The 17,567-nt window shown below is 44.3% G+C and overlaps 1 protein-coding gene across 1 annotated transcript; it reads right to left on the bottom strand.

The window, feature by feature from the left end:
* Positions 1–157: 157 nt before the first annotated feature.
* Positions 158–16,575, bottom strand: LOC114467411 (host cell factor 1-like). The gene is made up of 30 exons (XM_028453666.1): positions 15,906–16,575; positions 14,817–14,965; positions 13,462–13,622; positions 12,712–12,914; positions 12,536–12,620; positions 12,179–12,285; positions 10,849–11,028; positions 10,526–10,774; positions 10,306–10,445; positions 9,592–9,756; positions 9,282–9,506; positions 9,047–9,160; positions 8,694–8,892; positions 8,504–8,616; positions 8,228–8,363; positions 7,846–8,003; positions 7,418–7,571; positions 7,138–7,340; positions 6,862–6,960; positions 6,658–6,724; positions 6,454–6,590; positions 6,095–6,211; positions 5,849–5,993; positions 5,644–5,775; positions 4,272–4,480; positions 4,086–4,187; positions 3,798–3,983; positions 3,334–3,631; positions 3,201–3,255; positions 158–589 (listed from the first exon to the last, which is right to left on the bottom strand). The coding sequence occupies exons 1-30, from the start codon at positions 16,081–16,083 to the stop codon at positions 550–552; spliced, it is 4,506 nt and encodes a 1,501-aa protein (XP_028309467.1). The 5' UTR covers positions 16,084–16,575; the 3' UTR covers positions 158–549.
* Positions 16,576–17,567: the final 992 nt, after the last annotated feature.

Raw genomic sequence — 17,567 nt, 5'->3', positions numbered from 1 at the left:
GTGAGTTAATGACCATAAACTAGAACTATGAGGTAAAGTGACCTGTAACCGGTCGCTAAAGTGTCTGAAAACAAAATAAAGTGAAATTAAAGCTTAAAACTAAACATGAACTAATAATAATTAACCATTAAATGAATCACAGCATGTGAACACGTGCTTAGAAAAATGCACTAAAAATCTTTATTCAGAGAATATTCACAAACATCTCAAACAGTCAGAGCCGACCGACCAATCGGTGAGCTCCGTCAATCAAAGGAAAACCACAGAAGAACAAATATCATTAAAAAAACAAACAAAATTATTTAACGTCAGAATAATTTACAGGCTGAGGCCCCACTCCTTCTTGACTGAGGCTCCGCCCACTATGAAAACATTGGACCTAAGAAAAAAGAGGCAGGGGCCCCGAGATGTTGGCTCGGCCCCTTATCATCACCATGACAAGAGGGGACCACAACGTACACATGTCCTACAAGTCCTTGACGCTGTTGTTATGGTACCCACTGCCATATGGGCGGAGCTTAAGACACTTGAAACAAAGCCGCTCTCCTCCTATTGGTCGGTTCGGAACTTCTTTCCTGCAGTGGGTTTACTGGAAAAAACAACAAACCGTTTGAATAAAACGATCGGACACGTCACAAAAACAAAACTAACAGAAAGACACAAAAACTACACAAAGACACACAAACAGAACACAAGACACAAAAATTACACTGAGGGGCAGATTCACTAAGATCTGAAATAAAGGGTGGTAATCCAGTGGCTTTCTTAAATCCTTTAGTGATGCAGTTTCTTCACCTGCTGCTTGGAATTCACTAATATTGTAGCAATCATTAATCAGACATCAAACACCAACGGCATGAAGAAGGTAAAAAAACCCATTGTAGGGGTTCTGGGGGGATCCTCCCCCACATCATTTTTTATTTCAACACAATTTAAGCAATCTGGAACACTCCAAATAGTACAATAAGGCAAACTACACTTTTCTTCAAGCATAAAAACATTTTACACCACTTAAGTTGTGGTTTGTGGAAATAGACAATATACATGTGATATAAAAGTACATAAAATGTGCAAAATATTAGGTACAATATTAAAAATAATTGTATTGTCATTTCGAAATTTAAAGTTAGTTAATTCTGTTGTGACATATTCCCCAACTGCACTCCATCACTTAATATATTTGACATTAATAGTAAACGGTATAAACCCATTAGATAATTGTAGGTGCATTTCCTAAATAATACAACATGTACTAGCGCGGACATAGGCAACTGGAGGCTTGGGGGCCAAATGCGGCCTCCAAAGTAAATGTACAAAATGACAGAAAAATACACAAAACAAGAGCAAGATAGAAAAATTTTTTACAAAGAATTCTAACATTGCAGGAAAATACAGTAAAAGATGAGAAAAACACAGAAAATACTCCAAAAACACAAAAACTGACAAAAACGAACAAAAAGCAACAGTAATACACACAATTACTAAAAAAAATATATAAAATTACAAAAAATGACAACAAAAGTACATAAAAAGATAGAAATACACAAAAATGCCAAATGGCAGCACAAATACACAATATAACTGCAAATAAACATATATATTTTAGAGGAAAAATACACAAAAAGAATACAGTAATGCACAAAATGTCTGACAACGAGCAAGACAACAACAAACATACAGAGAATGACAGAAAGACACAAAATTACGATAAAAACTCTGATCTGAGCATTAATACAGGAAAGAACAGTCATTGTAAATGCCGACATAAATATTGATCATGTGACCTTCTGATCAAACAAACACATTTTTGTGGCCCCACTATGATAGAAGACGCTAATCTATCTGTACAAGTTATAAATACTTATTCATTACTTATAGTGTTGTTTGGTGCATGATAAGAATACATGTACAAAAAAATATAAGCAATACAAAAGTTAGAATGTACATGGTTCAAATTAAATAATTATTCAGTTTCCTTTGTACATTTAACTATATAAATAATCAACTTAGGATAACAAATCTACTGTTTTTTAAAAAAATCTATTTGACAATAATGTTTCTTCTCCAACATAATAAACAATAAAGGACAAAATACAATAAACAGGAAGTGATTCCCTGTGAAAACTATATTTTTATGCATTTTGTAGGTGTTTTATACTGTGACATCCTTTAACTAATATTATCCAATGAGAACATAAACAGGGCGTATTAACCTGGTGTTAAATATAAATGTATGACGACACGGCAGGTGTTTTATGAGGTTAGATGTGTTCCTTCTTTGGCTCCTAGAGCTTGATGGAAGCTCCTCTTTACCGTCTCTACCTTGTTTAAAGCCAAAATAATTCCAAATGTGACTTTTTGAGCTAAATTAGTGATGCCACTGACGATCGACGCTGCAGTAAACTCGCCGCTCTGGTCTGGACTGTGTTGTCTAGTGTTAGTGACGGTGTGTGCGTCTGGGTGAGACAACTTTAGCTTGTTTGTTTTGAACCATAATTCTATAGAATTGTAGCTGTCTTCATTCAGCACGTGTTGATGTCTCTGGTTCAGCCACAGAAACACACCAACAGCAAATCAGCAAACAGACAAGTGGAACCAGTGTGCGGAAACAGCCTATCATATATCCGGACGTCACCAGTGACAGACAAACACTAATCATTCAGCAGCTGTGGACTTTGGTTGCCATGTTGGGAGTAGCATGCTTTATCCATCCCAAATATATTAAATCGCAGTCTGAAAATGTGCTCCCTCGGTCGTCTTTCCTCTCCCGTGCGCCGTCTCCACACAAATATTACTGCTGACATCACTGCATAAAAAGCTTTGACAGTTACCACCTGGTTGTGGGCCGTGCTAAATTTATACCAAAAAACAAAGGCAGCAATCAAGTCCAGCTTTGATGAATCACACTGCTTCCCCTGCATGTACTCCTCCCATATTTTTGCTCCCTTTGTGAGCTCCGCCTATTAATGGATTGAGGGCGCATTGAGACGTGCAATACGGTTTGTACGGCTCATTAGCGCAACGTTTGCACACGTTTTAAAACCCTTAAACCTTTAGTGAATCTGCCCTTAAGTCACCCAAACGGAACACAAGACACAAAAACTACACAAAGAGACAAACTACACAGACTCACAAAAACAACACAAAGATACACACAAGCTAAATATAGATACACAAAAACAACAATCACTGGCTCTTACAGGTCCAGTCCGGTTGCTGGTCTCTTGGCGGCTGGTTTGGCGTCTTTACTGGTTTCTATGGGAAACGACACACACGTTAGATATAGGCGTGGCACAGTGGTGCTGAGCTGAGCGTGAGGGGGTGGAGCCTGACCTTGCAGCCATCGGACCTGCGTGGCGGGGCCGTAGCCCTTCTGGTTGCGTGCTGCGATGCGGAAGATGACGGCGGGTTTGGTTGTGTAGTCGATGTGTGCGTTGGCCAGGCTGGACAACTGGACCAGGCAGGACGGGTTCGACCCGCAGTACACACGCATGAACGCCAGCTGGGCAGGGCCGGAGGTGGAGCATGCCGATGCCTGGCTGGACTGGATGGCCAGGTACACAGAGTACTCACTGATCTTACCCGGGGTGACAGCCGGAGGCTCCCAAGTTAGCTGAGCCCCGTCCATGTTCTGAAAGAGAACCAATTAGAAGTCAGGCTCATCAGGAGGGCAAAGCCTCAATGCTGTTCTGCTCTAACTGGTGTCCATGTTATCCAATGACACACTTTAAACTAGTCAGTTATCTCTGCTTCTCACATGCAGAGGTTACCATGGCAACATGCCTACAGCGTGTCACCTTGCTGATTTTGATGGCACACGGCGCTCCAGGGAACCCAGGCAGACACGTTTTGAAGGCAGACACCTCTGAGAAGGCGCCACGGCCGCAGATGTTGATGCCCGCCACCCTGAACTTATAGGCTGTCCCCGTCTGTAGCTCCACCTTCTTCATACGACTGTAGTCGGGCACCACACCCGAGTCGTCCTGCAGGGGGTGGAGCACATGTCAGCACACACTGACATCATCAGGGGCGTGTCTTAGCACTGTGACATTATCAGTGACCAAACTATAAGGGGTGTGTCTTACATCTCCTGTGCTGTCGTCGTCAGGGACGTAGAAATGAGTGACCGTCATGTTGGTGACTTTAACCACGCCCACATCAAACCATCGACTGTCCTTCACCTGGACCTGATACACACACACATTACAATATTACACAATAATACACACAAATAATTACACAATAATACACACACACTGATCGTGTCTCACCGCTCCTCCAGCCGCGATGCCATTGGTCACCTCTGTCAGAGGGGTGGAGCCTCCAGCCTGGACCTTGCCTTGATTGGGCGTCAGTGTTGGCGCAGGACCAAATGTGCTGGCCAATCGGGCGACAGCGCTGGTGACGGCGGAGGAGGATAGCTCGTTAGCGTTAGCTTCAGCTGACGGGTCGTTGAGGCTGTCAGCTGGAGCAAGGCCTTCTGGGAAAAGACAGGACACCTGACTGAGTGTTATAATACACAAACACACACTGATGGACTGGACACGTTTACACAAACGCACTACATAGCAAAAATACACACATTTACTCAAAAACTACACACACACACACACAACAAAAAATAGAGCAAAAATGACTCCAAAACACACAATGACAATAAATACATAAACCACTGTTGTTTCCTGTGTCATATATATATATATATATATATATATATATATATATATATATATATATAATGTTGATCATGTGACCCTCAGACAACCAATCAAATGTTTCAGGCTACGCTTTGATCTAGGAATAGTCAATTTAATGTGATAATACCTCAGTTGTCAAGAGGGTAAGGACTCTGGGCTTGTAATCGAAGGGTTGCCAGTTCAAATATTTAATCTTAATCTTTTTAATTTGTGTGTTTTGTCTCTGTCTGCACTGAGCAGAGGGGGGAGGGGTTATGGCATCACATTAGTTTAAAAAAAGCCACACATGTGAAAACAACGATTGCGCGCATTAAACCTGTAGGTAGTGAGCAGTCCTTCATTGAGGTGAGTTCTCGCGCGGGTTTACATCTGCCATCACTTTCTGCGTGCTCTCGATAACTCCCTGCATGCTCGACATCACTTCCTGCATGCTCGAATGTGAATTCCACTCTCGCACGTAACAAAATCCGTTTAACCCCCAGGATCAACTCCTCAAAGCTGAGGCACTTGGTTTTTCTCACGGCCACTTTTATCTGGATGCAGATTTTTTGTTGTTGTGTGATTATGTAACTTCTGTATGTTGTTTCACATTAAGTTTGTTTAGTAGTAAAATGCAAAAAGTTAATGAAGATCATTTGTAAATAATTTCTTTTTTATCACTGTGTAGAATGGATAAATAAACATTTTATATAGTAATTAATATATGAAGAAAAAAGTAGTAATTCATATTGTGCATAATTTTACATTATTGTTGGTAACAATTTAATTTAAGCACCAAAAAATCTCAAGAGCCACTTGGGAGCCCAAAGAGCCGGTTCTCTAAAAACAGCCGGAGTTCCCATCAGCAGTGTTTAGTGTGCATCATCGCCCTCAGTGGCCACAGGAGGAACAGCAGCAGTTTTGATCAAACATTTATTACTAATCATTATTGAGGAGATGCAGGTACCTGTGGGGACGCTGCTCTGAGGAGGTTCTGCTGCTTCCTGCTGGGTGTCCTGGAGCTGCTGCTGCTGCTGGACCAGCACCGCCAGCTCCTGCTGAGTCAGCACAATTGGGACGGACTGATCCACGGCGTCTCCTGTGAGCGCACAGTGAGGGAGGATCAGACACACACCAACACGATCAGGGTGAACCCTGGAGCCCTCCCTCACCCGTGTGTCCGGCCGCCTGCAGCACCGCCCGAATCGTGGGCTGTTGAGTGGCCTCATCATCGGTCGCTGTGGCAACAGCCAGCTGATCACCGCTCAGTCCCGACACCATCAGGGTGGCTCCGCCTGACGCCGTCCATGACGCCAACTGAGCAACATCAACCAATAAATGGAAAGCACAAAATCTATTGGTCCTGATCACTGATTGGTCCAGAGACACGTGAGGAATACAATATGTGTGAGACATACCTGAGCTGCATCACTGCCCTCTATTTGCAACATCACAGCCTCTGATTGGCTCTCCGTCTCCATAGGTTCTTCCTCCTTGCCCTCAGCCTGTTCCTCCCCAACCAATGAGGAGATCTCCTGCAGACACAGTGAGGAGCGGCCTTCAGAAACCCTGGCTCTAGTCATGGCAACCATTTAGCCACCAGTCCCAAATATTTGATTAGCTTAGCATGTAGTAATCAGTTCCATGTTTGGGTTAGCATAGCATTTAACGATATCTCCCATGTTAGATTAGCTTAGCATGTAGCAACCAGTCCCACATGTTTGCTCAGCTTTAGCACATAGACACACACATACACAGAGCGTATTGTTAAGCTTACAGGTATGGATGGTCCTGGAGTGGGTGTGGCCTGTGTGACAGTGGTGACAGCTCTGCTTTGATTGGCCGTTGTGGTGGGAGGGACGGCCTCAGAGGAGGTCGCTGACTCCGTCACACTGTCGCCGCCCTGCTGGGCTGCTGAGAACAGGACAAGAAGTGAGGTCGGGACAGGAAGTGTGGTCATTGTGCGCTCTGAGATGCTCACCAGTGGCGGTGGTGGCTGTGTTGGTGGTTCCAGTCTCGTGGGTCTCACAGGGCGGGTTGGAACACACCTGAAAGAATAAAATCAGGCTATTTAGACGACTTTTAGAAACACATCAGCTGATAGTGGGCATGGTCAGGAGCTGCACACATAGAACAGCCAGCTTTGAAAGCAGTTTGACCAATCACAGTGCAGGAACACACTCACCTGTCGTAGAGCACCTGCTCCTGCTGTGGTGGGCGTGTTGGTCGTCCCCGTCTCATGCGTCTCACATGGCGGATTAGAGCAGACTCTGCCTTCGTTTACCTGAGAGAAGAGGTCATCATAGTTAATTCTTTGAGTTATTCTGCCCTCTGCTGGTCAGTTCTGACTTTATTGCTCTATTTGTTACTCTGCACACCCTTGTCCTTTTGTGTAGTTTTGTCGTTTTGCCTCTTTTGGGGGGGGGGGGGGGTCGAGGCCCTCAAACCGCATGTTTCCTACCTGTGTCTCTGCGCTCATGCTGGATGACGTCACCGTGGCAGTGTTTGTCGTCCCGGTCTCATGCGTCTCGCAGGGTGGGTTGGAGCACACCTGGCCGTTGTTCTCTCCTCCTCCTCCCCCCATGGTTGCCATGGCAACCGTGGGTGTGTTGGTCGTCCCCGTCTCGTGCGTCTCGCAGGGCGGGTTGGAGCAGACCAGCGTCACTGTGGGCGGGGCCAACAGAAGAAGAGTGAGTGACACCAGAGGAAGGCGTGTGTGGTGACGGAGGAGGCCGGGCTACCTGTGGCTGAGTCACGTGAACCCCCCTCTGCCGTGGTGGTGGTGCTGGTGGTGCTAACAGGCTCCTCAGAGGTGGGGGACGCCATGATGGAGACGGGCAGGTCCTGAACCAGCGGCTGAGCCTCGGCGCCGCTCGGAGTCGTGATCAGAGTCACCTAGAGAAAAAAAATGTAAACCCTCTTGAGCAGGGGTGCCGGACTCCAGTCCTCGAGGGCCGGATTCCTGAGACTTTTAGATGTCTCCCTGCTCCAACACACCTGGTTGAAACCAATTGCCATCAAGCTCTGCAGAAGCATGATAACGAGCCATTCGTTGATTCAGGTGCGTTGGAGCAGGGAGACATCTAAAAGTCTCAGGAATTCAGCCCTCGAGGACTGGAGTTTGGCACCCCTGCTTTAGAACATGGGCAAGTTACAATAGATCCATTACCTGTTTGGGTCCGCTGCTGGTTGCCGTGGTAACCTGCCCGGCCAACGTGGCGATGGTTGCCAGGTTGGTAATGGGCGTTACCAAAGAGGCGTTGGTCGCGGCGGGTTCCCCTCCAGCCACTGCTGTGGAGACGCTGCCTGTCACCAGACTAGACACACCTGGAAATGTAGATAACCATCGTTTTACTTTGATCTTTTTTACCTTTGGGCTCATTACATACAGCAGCTGTTTAACTACAAACGGTAAAATATAACACTTTAACCAACAGTCTGTGCAGCGACCGCTTCATGTTCCTGTTTTATGTTGATCAGGAGAAGGAAACTTAAGGCACGGGAGCAGCCTGGAGCTCCGCCCCCTTCCAATGGTGTGAGAGCACGTTTACCTGTGGTTCCCTTGACGACCAGCGTGGTGACGGTGGGTTTGGTGCCACCTGTTCCTGGTGAAAGTAGTCTTACACCCCCCATTGGTACGGTCCTAAAGATGGTACCAGGTGTACCAGGGGCGCCTTTCAGCACCACCTACACACACACACACACACACACAGTGAGGAATGTTTAACAGAGAGATAACAGAAACACCTTTCATCAATACAATGAATATACTGATGAGGGATTAGATTCAACAACTGATGACAGGACAGCATATGTGAGTGTGTTACCTGTGTGAGTCCCTGCTGTCCTGCTGAGATCTTGGGGATGGTGGTGATGATCTTTCCTCCACTTCCTGGTGTGACCATTTTACTGGTTAAGAAGGTGATTGGACTTGTGCCGCCTGTAGGGGGCGGAGCCTCACATTAGGATCACTAGTTCTGATTGGTGCTGTTAGTTAGATGATGGCGGTGTGTGTACCTGTGGCTCCCTGCAGCGCTGACACAGGGATGGTCTTGATGAAGGCGGTTCCTGGTTTGGCGGTGGTGGGCGACACGTTGAGGATGGAGGGTTTGGTTCCTGCTGACTCAGCCTGTACGGTGGTGAGGATAGTTGTCTGTTTACCGTCAGCTGACGTCACCAGCTTAAGGATAGTTCCAGCAGGCAGCGCCCCCTTTGCCTGAGACACACAGACGCTAACATGTTAGCTCACGCAGCGCCACGGTGACCACAATCTACGCAAATGCAAACCGCTTCTGCACCAGCACAATCTGACAGTTTAACTGCAGGTACAAATCTGTTACCATTGGTGAGAAGTTAGCCCCGCCCCTTACCTGGAGGATCTGAGCGACCGCTGCACTCCCAGGTTGACCAGTAAGTGCTCCTCCCTGAAGGGACTTGTTCTGGACCACCGACACCACCTTACCCAGGTTACCAAGGTTTCCGAGCTGAAACAGAGAGCAGTCCTTTATTTGGTTACCAACTGGTTTAGACATTCCAACTGTTTTTCAATAGGTTTCTAACTGGTTTCTGAGTTTACAAACCACTTCCCACTTTGTTCAAACGTACCAAAGTCCCGCCTCCTCCGACGCCCAGTGGACTGTTGACCAGCGTGATGGTCTTTGTGACTCCACCCACCATGGTGGTGACCACCTGGGCCTGCTGAGACACTGTCACCGTCCCAGACTTGTGCACCGTGATGATTGGTCGAGTGGGGGTTCCGGGGGAAGAGACTACAGTAGCTCCACCCACCTGAGCGGAAGCAGTTTTTAACAGTCGAGCAGCTGAGTTGACCTGCAGGGGGTGGAGTCACATCACTTAGCTTCATACAGGTTTATACTGGTCTGTGCTGGTCTATACTGGTCTGAATGGACTGTACCACTTTCACAGTGTTGCTCCCTGGACTCACGGCTACCGTCTTCACCATGGTTGCTCCCTGGGGAACGTTTATCACGGCGGCTGTAGACGGAGGGATCTTCTGGGTCGCTGCAGCAGCTGCCGCCAGCGCCGCCATCCCACTCATCTGAGGACTTCCTCCGAGTTGCTGAAGACGAAGAAGACCAATAAGGAGCGGACAAACTACGAGGACAAAGCTTTATTCATCTGGAACGGGCTGATCTACTAATCTGATAAGATACAATAAAGCTAAGAAAAAATGTTGTGCTTTTATTTTGAAAGGGATCTATTTACATTGGAACAACACATGAATTCCTTCCTTGGTGGTAGTGAATTGATAAAAAAAAACTTCATCTAAAATTGCTACAAACTATAATGAATGAAAAACTTCTACACCTCCTATTAGCTTAGCATGTAACAGCCAGTCGCACGTGTTTGGGTTAGCTTAGCATGTAGCAACCAGCCACACATGTTTGGAGTAACTTAGCATGTAGCGGCCGGTCTCATATGTTCGGGTTAGCCAAGCTTAGCATGTAGCGGCCAGTCCCACATGTTCGGGTTAGCTTAGCATGTAGAAACCAGTCCCACATGTTTGGGTTAGCTTAGCATGTAGAAACCAGTCCCACATGTTTGGGTTAGCTTAGCATGTCGCAGCGCTGGCTGTGCAGGGTCAATGGTAAGGGGCGGGGCTACTCACTGTCTGTCCACTCTGAGCGGGGACCACCATCCGAACACCGGCTGGAAGGGTTGTCACAGCAACCGGAGATTTGGGTGCCGCCTGTCTCATGGCAACGATGGGTGTTCCTGCTGCTGGAGCTGCTGCTACCTTCATGAGGCCTGGAGAACACACAGCTGATGGTGAGGGGACAAACACAGTGACCGACTCCAACATGTAAAAACATTTAGCAGCATGTCACCTGGGGCCTTGGCAGCCAATGGGCTTCCTGCGATGAGTCCGGACAGCGGGATCACCTGACCAGCTGGCGTTGAGGCGGTGAGGGCAGGGGTCTTGGGGGTGGGGCTTGTGACTGCAGGTGTGACGGGGAGCTCGTACTTCTGCAGTTGCAGTAGGTAGGTGTCGGCAGTCTGCGACGGCCCCCAGCTCACCTCCAGGGACGAGGTGTTGGCTCGGACCAGCTGGACCCTGGATGGAGCCACGGGTCGCTCTGCACACAGACGGTCACGTGACTTCACCTGTCACACTCCACCCCTGACACTTCCTGTGTGGGTGGGGGCTCACCTGTCTCCAGGTACCACAGGTCCTTACAGCACACCTGGTTGTTCCAGGCCTTCCTGTAGCCATCTCTGCCGCTCCAGATGTAGAGTCTGGAGTTGATGGCCACACTGCAGTGACCCGCCCTTGCCCTGGGGAGGTCCTCCTCCACGCCCTCCATCACCACCGTCTCCCAGCGCAGAGACTCTAAACATAATCATCATCAGACACTTTAATACACACTAGGGATGCAACAGTACAGTTTTCCCACGGTTCAGTGTGCAACAGGTTTTTGGGTCACGGTAACGCTACGGTTACGGCAATCGTAATATTGAGGGGAAAAAAAAAAAAAAAAAATTGCAATTAGATTATTTTCCTTAATATATATATATATATATATATACACACACACAACAGAAAAATTCATACATGCATATACGCAGACGCATAAACAAACACACACATTTACAGAAACATACATGCACACACTAGTGATGCGTGGGCCCCGCGGGTGAAGACATTATCAATTAATCCCGGTTCGGGTTGTGGCGGGTAATTTTTTTAACTGAAAATATAGGTATCTGCTATTTTACCTCTGTCCGTGAATGCATCGCAACTGTGAGCCTGTCCTGGCTCAGGTTCATAGCTCACATCATGCAGCATTAACTTTTTTCTTTACGCAAACTGAACTGTACGTTGGACGCCATTGAGTTCTGAAAATAGAGGCAGCAGCTCGGGGTGGGCGGTGCGGTGCATGCGCGGCTGCACAAAATTTTGAAAAAGTTTTGTGATGGGAAAACGTACTGAAAATACCGTTGTTTGCTGTTGTGCATTGAACCGAACAGGGCGTATTAAATGGTTCGGTAAAATAGTGAATATTGTTGGATCCCTATTACACACAGAGGCTCATGTGTGGAGGGAAGCAGGGCTCGACACTGCGACCATTTTTTCAGTGTGTGCGAATGAAAACTTAATCTGGTCGTATCTGTACGAGTTCGTAGGATGACCTTATTTTGTGATGGAGCGGCTGAACGCTTTGGTGAATGCACCGATAAAAAAGGAAAAGGGTGCAAACAAATTCTGTGCTACACTAACTTTTTCCACTGAAAAACACATTTAATATGGAAACGTCTGAAAAACTTACCTCATGGAAGAATAAAAACTTTTTAAAGATATTTGAGTTTTTTCTAAATTCCTCAGAGGCGTCTGCATCAAACACATTAAAGCAATCAGCAGATGCCTCTGAGAAAGACTTTGCAGTTGGCAGTCGAAACACGTCGGGAGACCAAAGTACATTTCTTGAAAAAAGTTGTTTGAATAAATTCAACCATAACATTAATCTGTGCGTGTGTCCTACCCAGGTTGAAGCAGGCCAGCGAGTTGGTGCACTTCCACTCTTTCTCGTGCGTTGCTGTTTTCACGTCGTCCATCACCAACGGGACCCAACCTCCAAACACGTACATCCTAACAAACAACAAACATCACACCATGAACACAGACGGATGTTCATTAAAAAAAAAAAAAAAAAAAAGATAAAACATTGGAGTCATTGTAGACAATTTTGGGAAAATACCAGATTTTTATCTGAAATCTAAATTTTGAATTTCTCTGATGCTAACAGCTGGAGTCCATGTAAAAATGGCATTTTTAAACATCTTTTTTCCCTCTGATGGAGCAAATAAATCATTGTTAAAAGCGTACTGTGTGTGCGTACTTGTTGTTGATGGTGGTTGCTGAGTGCAGACTGCGAGGAAGCGGTGGCACCCCATTCGGTGCAGGTTGGCTCCACACCAGAGAGTCTGTGACGTAATTCAGAATAAACCAATCAGATGTCAGCACTGGAATATCGGTCGCTAAAGCTAACGTTAACGTGTGGCGTGTCGCTCTGACCGATGTCGAGCATCCAGAGGTCCCCCAGCCGACAACCGCTCATCCCTCCGTAGATGATCAGTCTGTTGGCGCCGCGGCCGCTCGACGCCACCGCCGTGTGACTCTCTCTGGGGGGCGGGGCCGGGCCGGAGGTGGACGGGATTTCCCAGCCTACCACGCTGGAGCCCGGCCGCAGCTCCAGGCAGTACAGGTCGTTGAGGTACCTGAGGGGGTGAGTTTAATGGTAAATGCTGAGGAAAGTAAGGCTGGCTGCTGTTTAAAGCATATAGATATATATATAAATAAAGCACTCGTTTTAAATCTGCTTTCACTGGGGGAAAATTGAAAATTAAATACAAATTAATAAATCCAAGTGGAAAAAAATACAAAAGTTAAACAATAAAAATATCATTAATAAATAAATGCAAAAATTAAACAATATTGTCCAAAATCATTTATTTTATACAAATAAAAAATATTTCTATTTTTGTTATGTTTCTGTTTTTATTTTTGTTCATTTACTTTTGATTTTGGCAGTTTGGGCTCATCAAAACAAATGTAAATGAGGGGGCTGTCTTAAGTGTGTCTGTGTTTAACTGTTCATCTATTGGTTGATCAAAATGTGAATGCAGAGCACAGTTAAATAGGTCTGTCTGCCATTGTATGCTGGCTTCAAATGCCATAATTACATTTTCCTTTTTTTTTTATTTTTCATGTTTATTTGGTTATTGATTTATTTTTAGGCAGGTTTGGTCCTCCATACTTTCTTACCTTGGAATATTGTTTTTTGGGTCTTCGCTGTCATTGGCCAGCCCTCCAAACAGGTAGCAGCGGCTGCCAATCAGAGAGAAGCTGTGTCCCAGGCGTGGACAGGGAGGGGGGCCGCTCTTTGGGGCTTTGGCCTTCAGACGCTTCCACTCCCAGCGACTCGCCTGGTGAAGAAACAATGACTGATTAAACATAACTTTATTTATACAGACAGGGATGAACAACAGGGTGCTGTACGCTCTCATAATAAAAAACACTAATAAAAACATAAACCATTTCTAGAACAAAACCAAAGATAATAATGGAGATATGTAATCAGTAAATGATACAATAGGTTTGTAGATTTTATTAATAAATCAAAGCTTGCAAATATTTTTCTGACGCGTTTGATGGTAATGCAACTAGGGCTGAGCGATATGGACCAAAAATCATATTTCAATATATTTTTCCTTCAAAATGGCGATATACGATATAAATCTCAATAAAGTCAGACCACAAAGATAATTTACTGATGAAAAACGTCACACAAACATTTATTAAACATCTTGGGAAACTTGGAAGTATACTTCAGTGGGAACACTCATCATTCTAATCATACTATAGTACAGTATATATTAGATAATATAATATATATACTAGTTAAGGCTGGGCAAAAAAATCGATTTATCGAATTTAAAGATAAACAATTTTATTTTTTGCAAATTCAAGTTTTTTTGTTTTTTTTAAATGTTAATTTAAAAAATAATAATAATTGTTTTATTCCACCACAGTTTTTTGAGACTTTTTCACATTCCATCCTTGTGGGTTACCGTAGCGTGATGTGAGCCAGCCTCCTCTTTGTTTACCCTCTGAGTAGGTTATGTGTGTGCCACATGTTTAATTTTTTATTCACACTATGCTGAGATACTATGGGAAGAGTTTTTTTTTTTTTTTTTTTTTTAAAATTATAATGTTATAAAACATGTAGTTATCTGAAGCTACTGTGAAGTTGCTGTTGTACTTTTGTTTAAATCTGGTTAAAGCTTGAAATTGTTGAATGACAGAACCTCATTTACTTTTTATTTTGGGATTGTTCTATACATTTTTACTCTTGAGGACAATCACAGCAATAAAGTTGCAATTTTGAAAATATATCTGATGTCTGCAGTCATTTTTAAGTGCATAAAAAAAAGAATATCAAATCAAAACTCAAATTTCTCTTTAAAAACAGAGAGATTTTTTTTTTTTAGGCAAAATCACCCAGCCCTACATTGAGTTAGTAGTGGATAGATAGTGGAACATTAACAACGCAGCCTATTACTGCATCCCTACAGCCCAAACGTCGCCTTAAGCCCCGCCCCCACAGTCACCTGACTCACCTGCAGCTCGTACAAGTCGTTGCTGTATTTTCCGTATTCAACCATTCCTCCAAACACCAGCAGCCTCGTCCCATCACACACAAAGCCATAGGCAGCACAGCCTGGAGGGATATCACCACGGACCGCTGGGATGAACCACTGGTTGGTAGCTGGGGGGGGGGGGGGGGGGGGGGAACCCTTCTTTGTTTACCATTCATATAGCCTTTTTTACAATAATTAATTCTATTTATTACATGTTTCATTTTTTCAAAAAAACTCTTTTTGGTTCCAAAAATTATAAACTTCATTTTTGCAATGTCAAGTGATAATTTGTTCATATTGTCCTCATGTGTTATGTAAAACAATATTGTTAAAACATTTCTTTGAATTGTTGAAAAAGATGAAACTTTAAGGAAGAAATTCTTCCAGCCAGGTCATTTAGTATTTTCTTTTTTTCAAATATGTTAATATTTCCCTCTAAAGACTGACAGTTCAAACATGTTAGCAGATAACATTTCCTAGAAAAACGTGAATAAACAAAACCTTAACATATATTTAAAGGAAGAAATCAGCTTGTTTTTTTTAAATCAGTCATTGACTACAGAAGATCTAAACTATCAGTTATTGGATATGTGTGTGCGTGTCAATGCTAACAATGTATTGCTGTCAACTGTTTAAAAGCCTCTATTATTAAAATTATTATCTTTCTTGTTATTGAGTCTTAACAGCCACCTTATCTAACACACATAAATGAATACTATACATATGTTTGATTATAATAAAAAACATTAATTTATTCTAATATTTATATTAATATAATATGATAAATTCTGTGTGTTTTTTTTTTTGTACTAACGCAGATGGAGGGGTGTGGCCATATGACGTAGGCAGTGTTTTCAGTAAAAACGCGCCATTTCTCTCAGCATTTAACAGTTAGCCATTAGCCTCCTGTTAGCGGCTAAAGCTAAAGGCTACCCTGCGGTTTACTGTAAATAGCGGAGCCTTAGCATCAGACCGGCTCCAATCAAAGCCCTGCACAGTACACCCGAAAGCATCATTAGCACGAATACACATAATAAATGATGTAGTGTGTGTTTGTTTGTGTGGTACCGGTGTTGTAGACGTGCAGCTCGTCCACGATGCCCTCGTTCCCTCCTCCGAACACCACCATCAGCTCTTTGATAGCCACGGCCCGGTGTCCGTGCCGAGGCCTCGGCACTGGGCCGGTCCAGCCCAGGACGCGCTTCCACCGGGGCTGGAGCACCACAGGGTTCTGTTCAGCCGCCATGAGGACTGCTGTAACCGGGCTCGGTAGTCCCGGAGCTCCTTCACACAATCACCGAAAATCACTCCCTCACCGCCTCAGCGTTAGCATTAGCCTGCTAACTAGCTGAGGCTGCTATTTTAGCGGAAGCTAACAGCAGAGTTTACAGATTAAAAATGCTTCTCGGTACAGTTTTAGAGCAGATTTGTACTTGTGTTAAGCGCCAATACCACGGAGCTCCAGGAGCTTCTGCGCGGCGGCTCAGCAGCGAAGAAGCTGGGGATGTAGCTCAACCTGCGGCCGCTCGGGAGGGAGCCAGGCTAACGGAGAGAAGGCAGAATAAATGTCTATTCAACAGGGATGGAAGGCAGCGGGCAGCAGCTGCACCATGAGCCGGGGCTGAAGCACCGAAAAGGCTGGAGGCTGCTGTCAAAGGAGCAGAGAAACAGCGCTAACAGGCAGGATGGAAGCAGCCATGTTTCTGCTAACAACAACCGAGGAGCAACCAATGCTAACGGCTAGCAGCTAGCTAAGAGCTAACGGCCCTGCCCACACACACGCACACACACACGCACGCACACACACACACCTTCAGAAAGTATTAATTAAAAATATTTTTGTATTGATTTTAAGGAAAATGTAATATTTGGAGACAATCTACACTTTAAACTTTTTGATTGTTTTTCTGTTAATTTTAATTGAAATAGTAATAATATTATTAATTATGTACATAATGACAAAGTATTCTTGTAATTCGTTTGAAGCCCTGTTTATTTAATATTTTTGGTCTGACAGATTCTGTTGTAAATTCGAACATCTACTGCTCGCATTCATTAATCAATATTGTGTGACCACATTTTCTTGTGTTTTATTTTATTTTTTTCTGTGTGTGTGTGTTTGCTGTAACTGTTCTGTTTTTTTGGCGCTGCCGTCTTGGCCAGGTCACTCTTGTAAATAAGGTTTTTAAAATCTCAATTAGTTTTTTACCTGGTTAAATAAAGGATATCGATATTGATTGATGAAACCAGTGGTTCTCAACCTTTAGTCTGCGTCCCACAAAATAAAAGTTCCAGAGACCAGGGACCCCACTGTAGCTGAAGGCATGAACACTGAAGAACATGTTCAATGGGCATAACAAATGGTCAATGTGGTTAAATTGGCAAAAATAATCATGAAATATGATGAAAAGAGGTTAAAAGTGACAATAATGGGTCAACATATGTGACATTAGGTGGAGAAGTGGTGGAAAGGGTTTATAAGTGCTGAAAATGTTTTGAAAGTGGAAAAAATGTGCTGAAAAAGCATTAAAATGTGTGAGAAATGGGAATAATGTAGCAAAAATGCATTAAAAAGAACAAAAATATGGCAAGTTTGCAGTAGCAGAAAAATTATAAAAAAAAGGAAAAATGGACAGATTCTTAGTTTCTTGAAGGCATCTGATGACCCTCTCCCAATGTATTGCGACCCCAAATGGGGTCCTGACCCCAACGTTGAGAACCCCTGCAATA

Source organism: Gouania willdenowi, chromosome 7, assembly GCF_900634775.1.
Source record: "Gouania willdenowi chromosome 7, fGouWil2.1, whole genome shotgun sequence".
Taxonomy (NCBI): domain Eukaryota; kingdom Metazoa; phylum Chordata; class Actinopteri; order Blenniiformes; family Gobiesocidae; genus Gouania; species Gouania willdenowi.
Note: the sequence above shows the minus strand (reverse complement) of the source record. Positions and strands in the feature narration are given on the sequence as shown.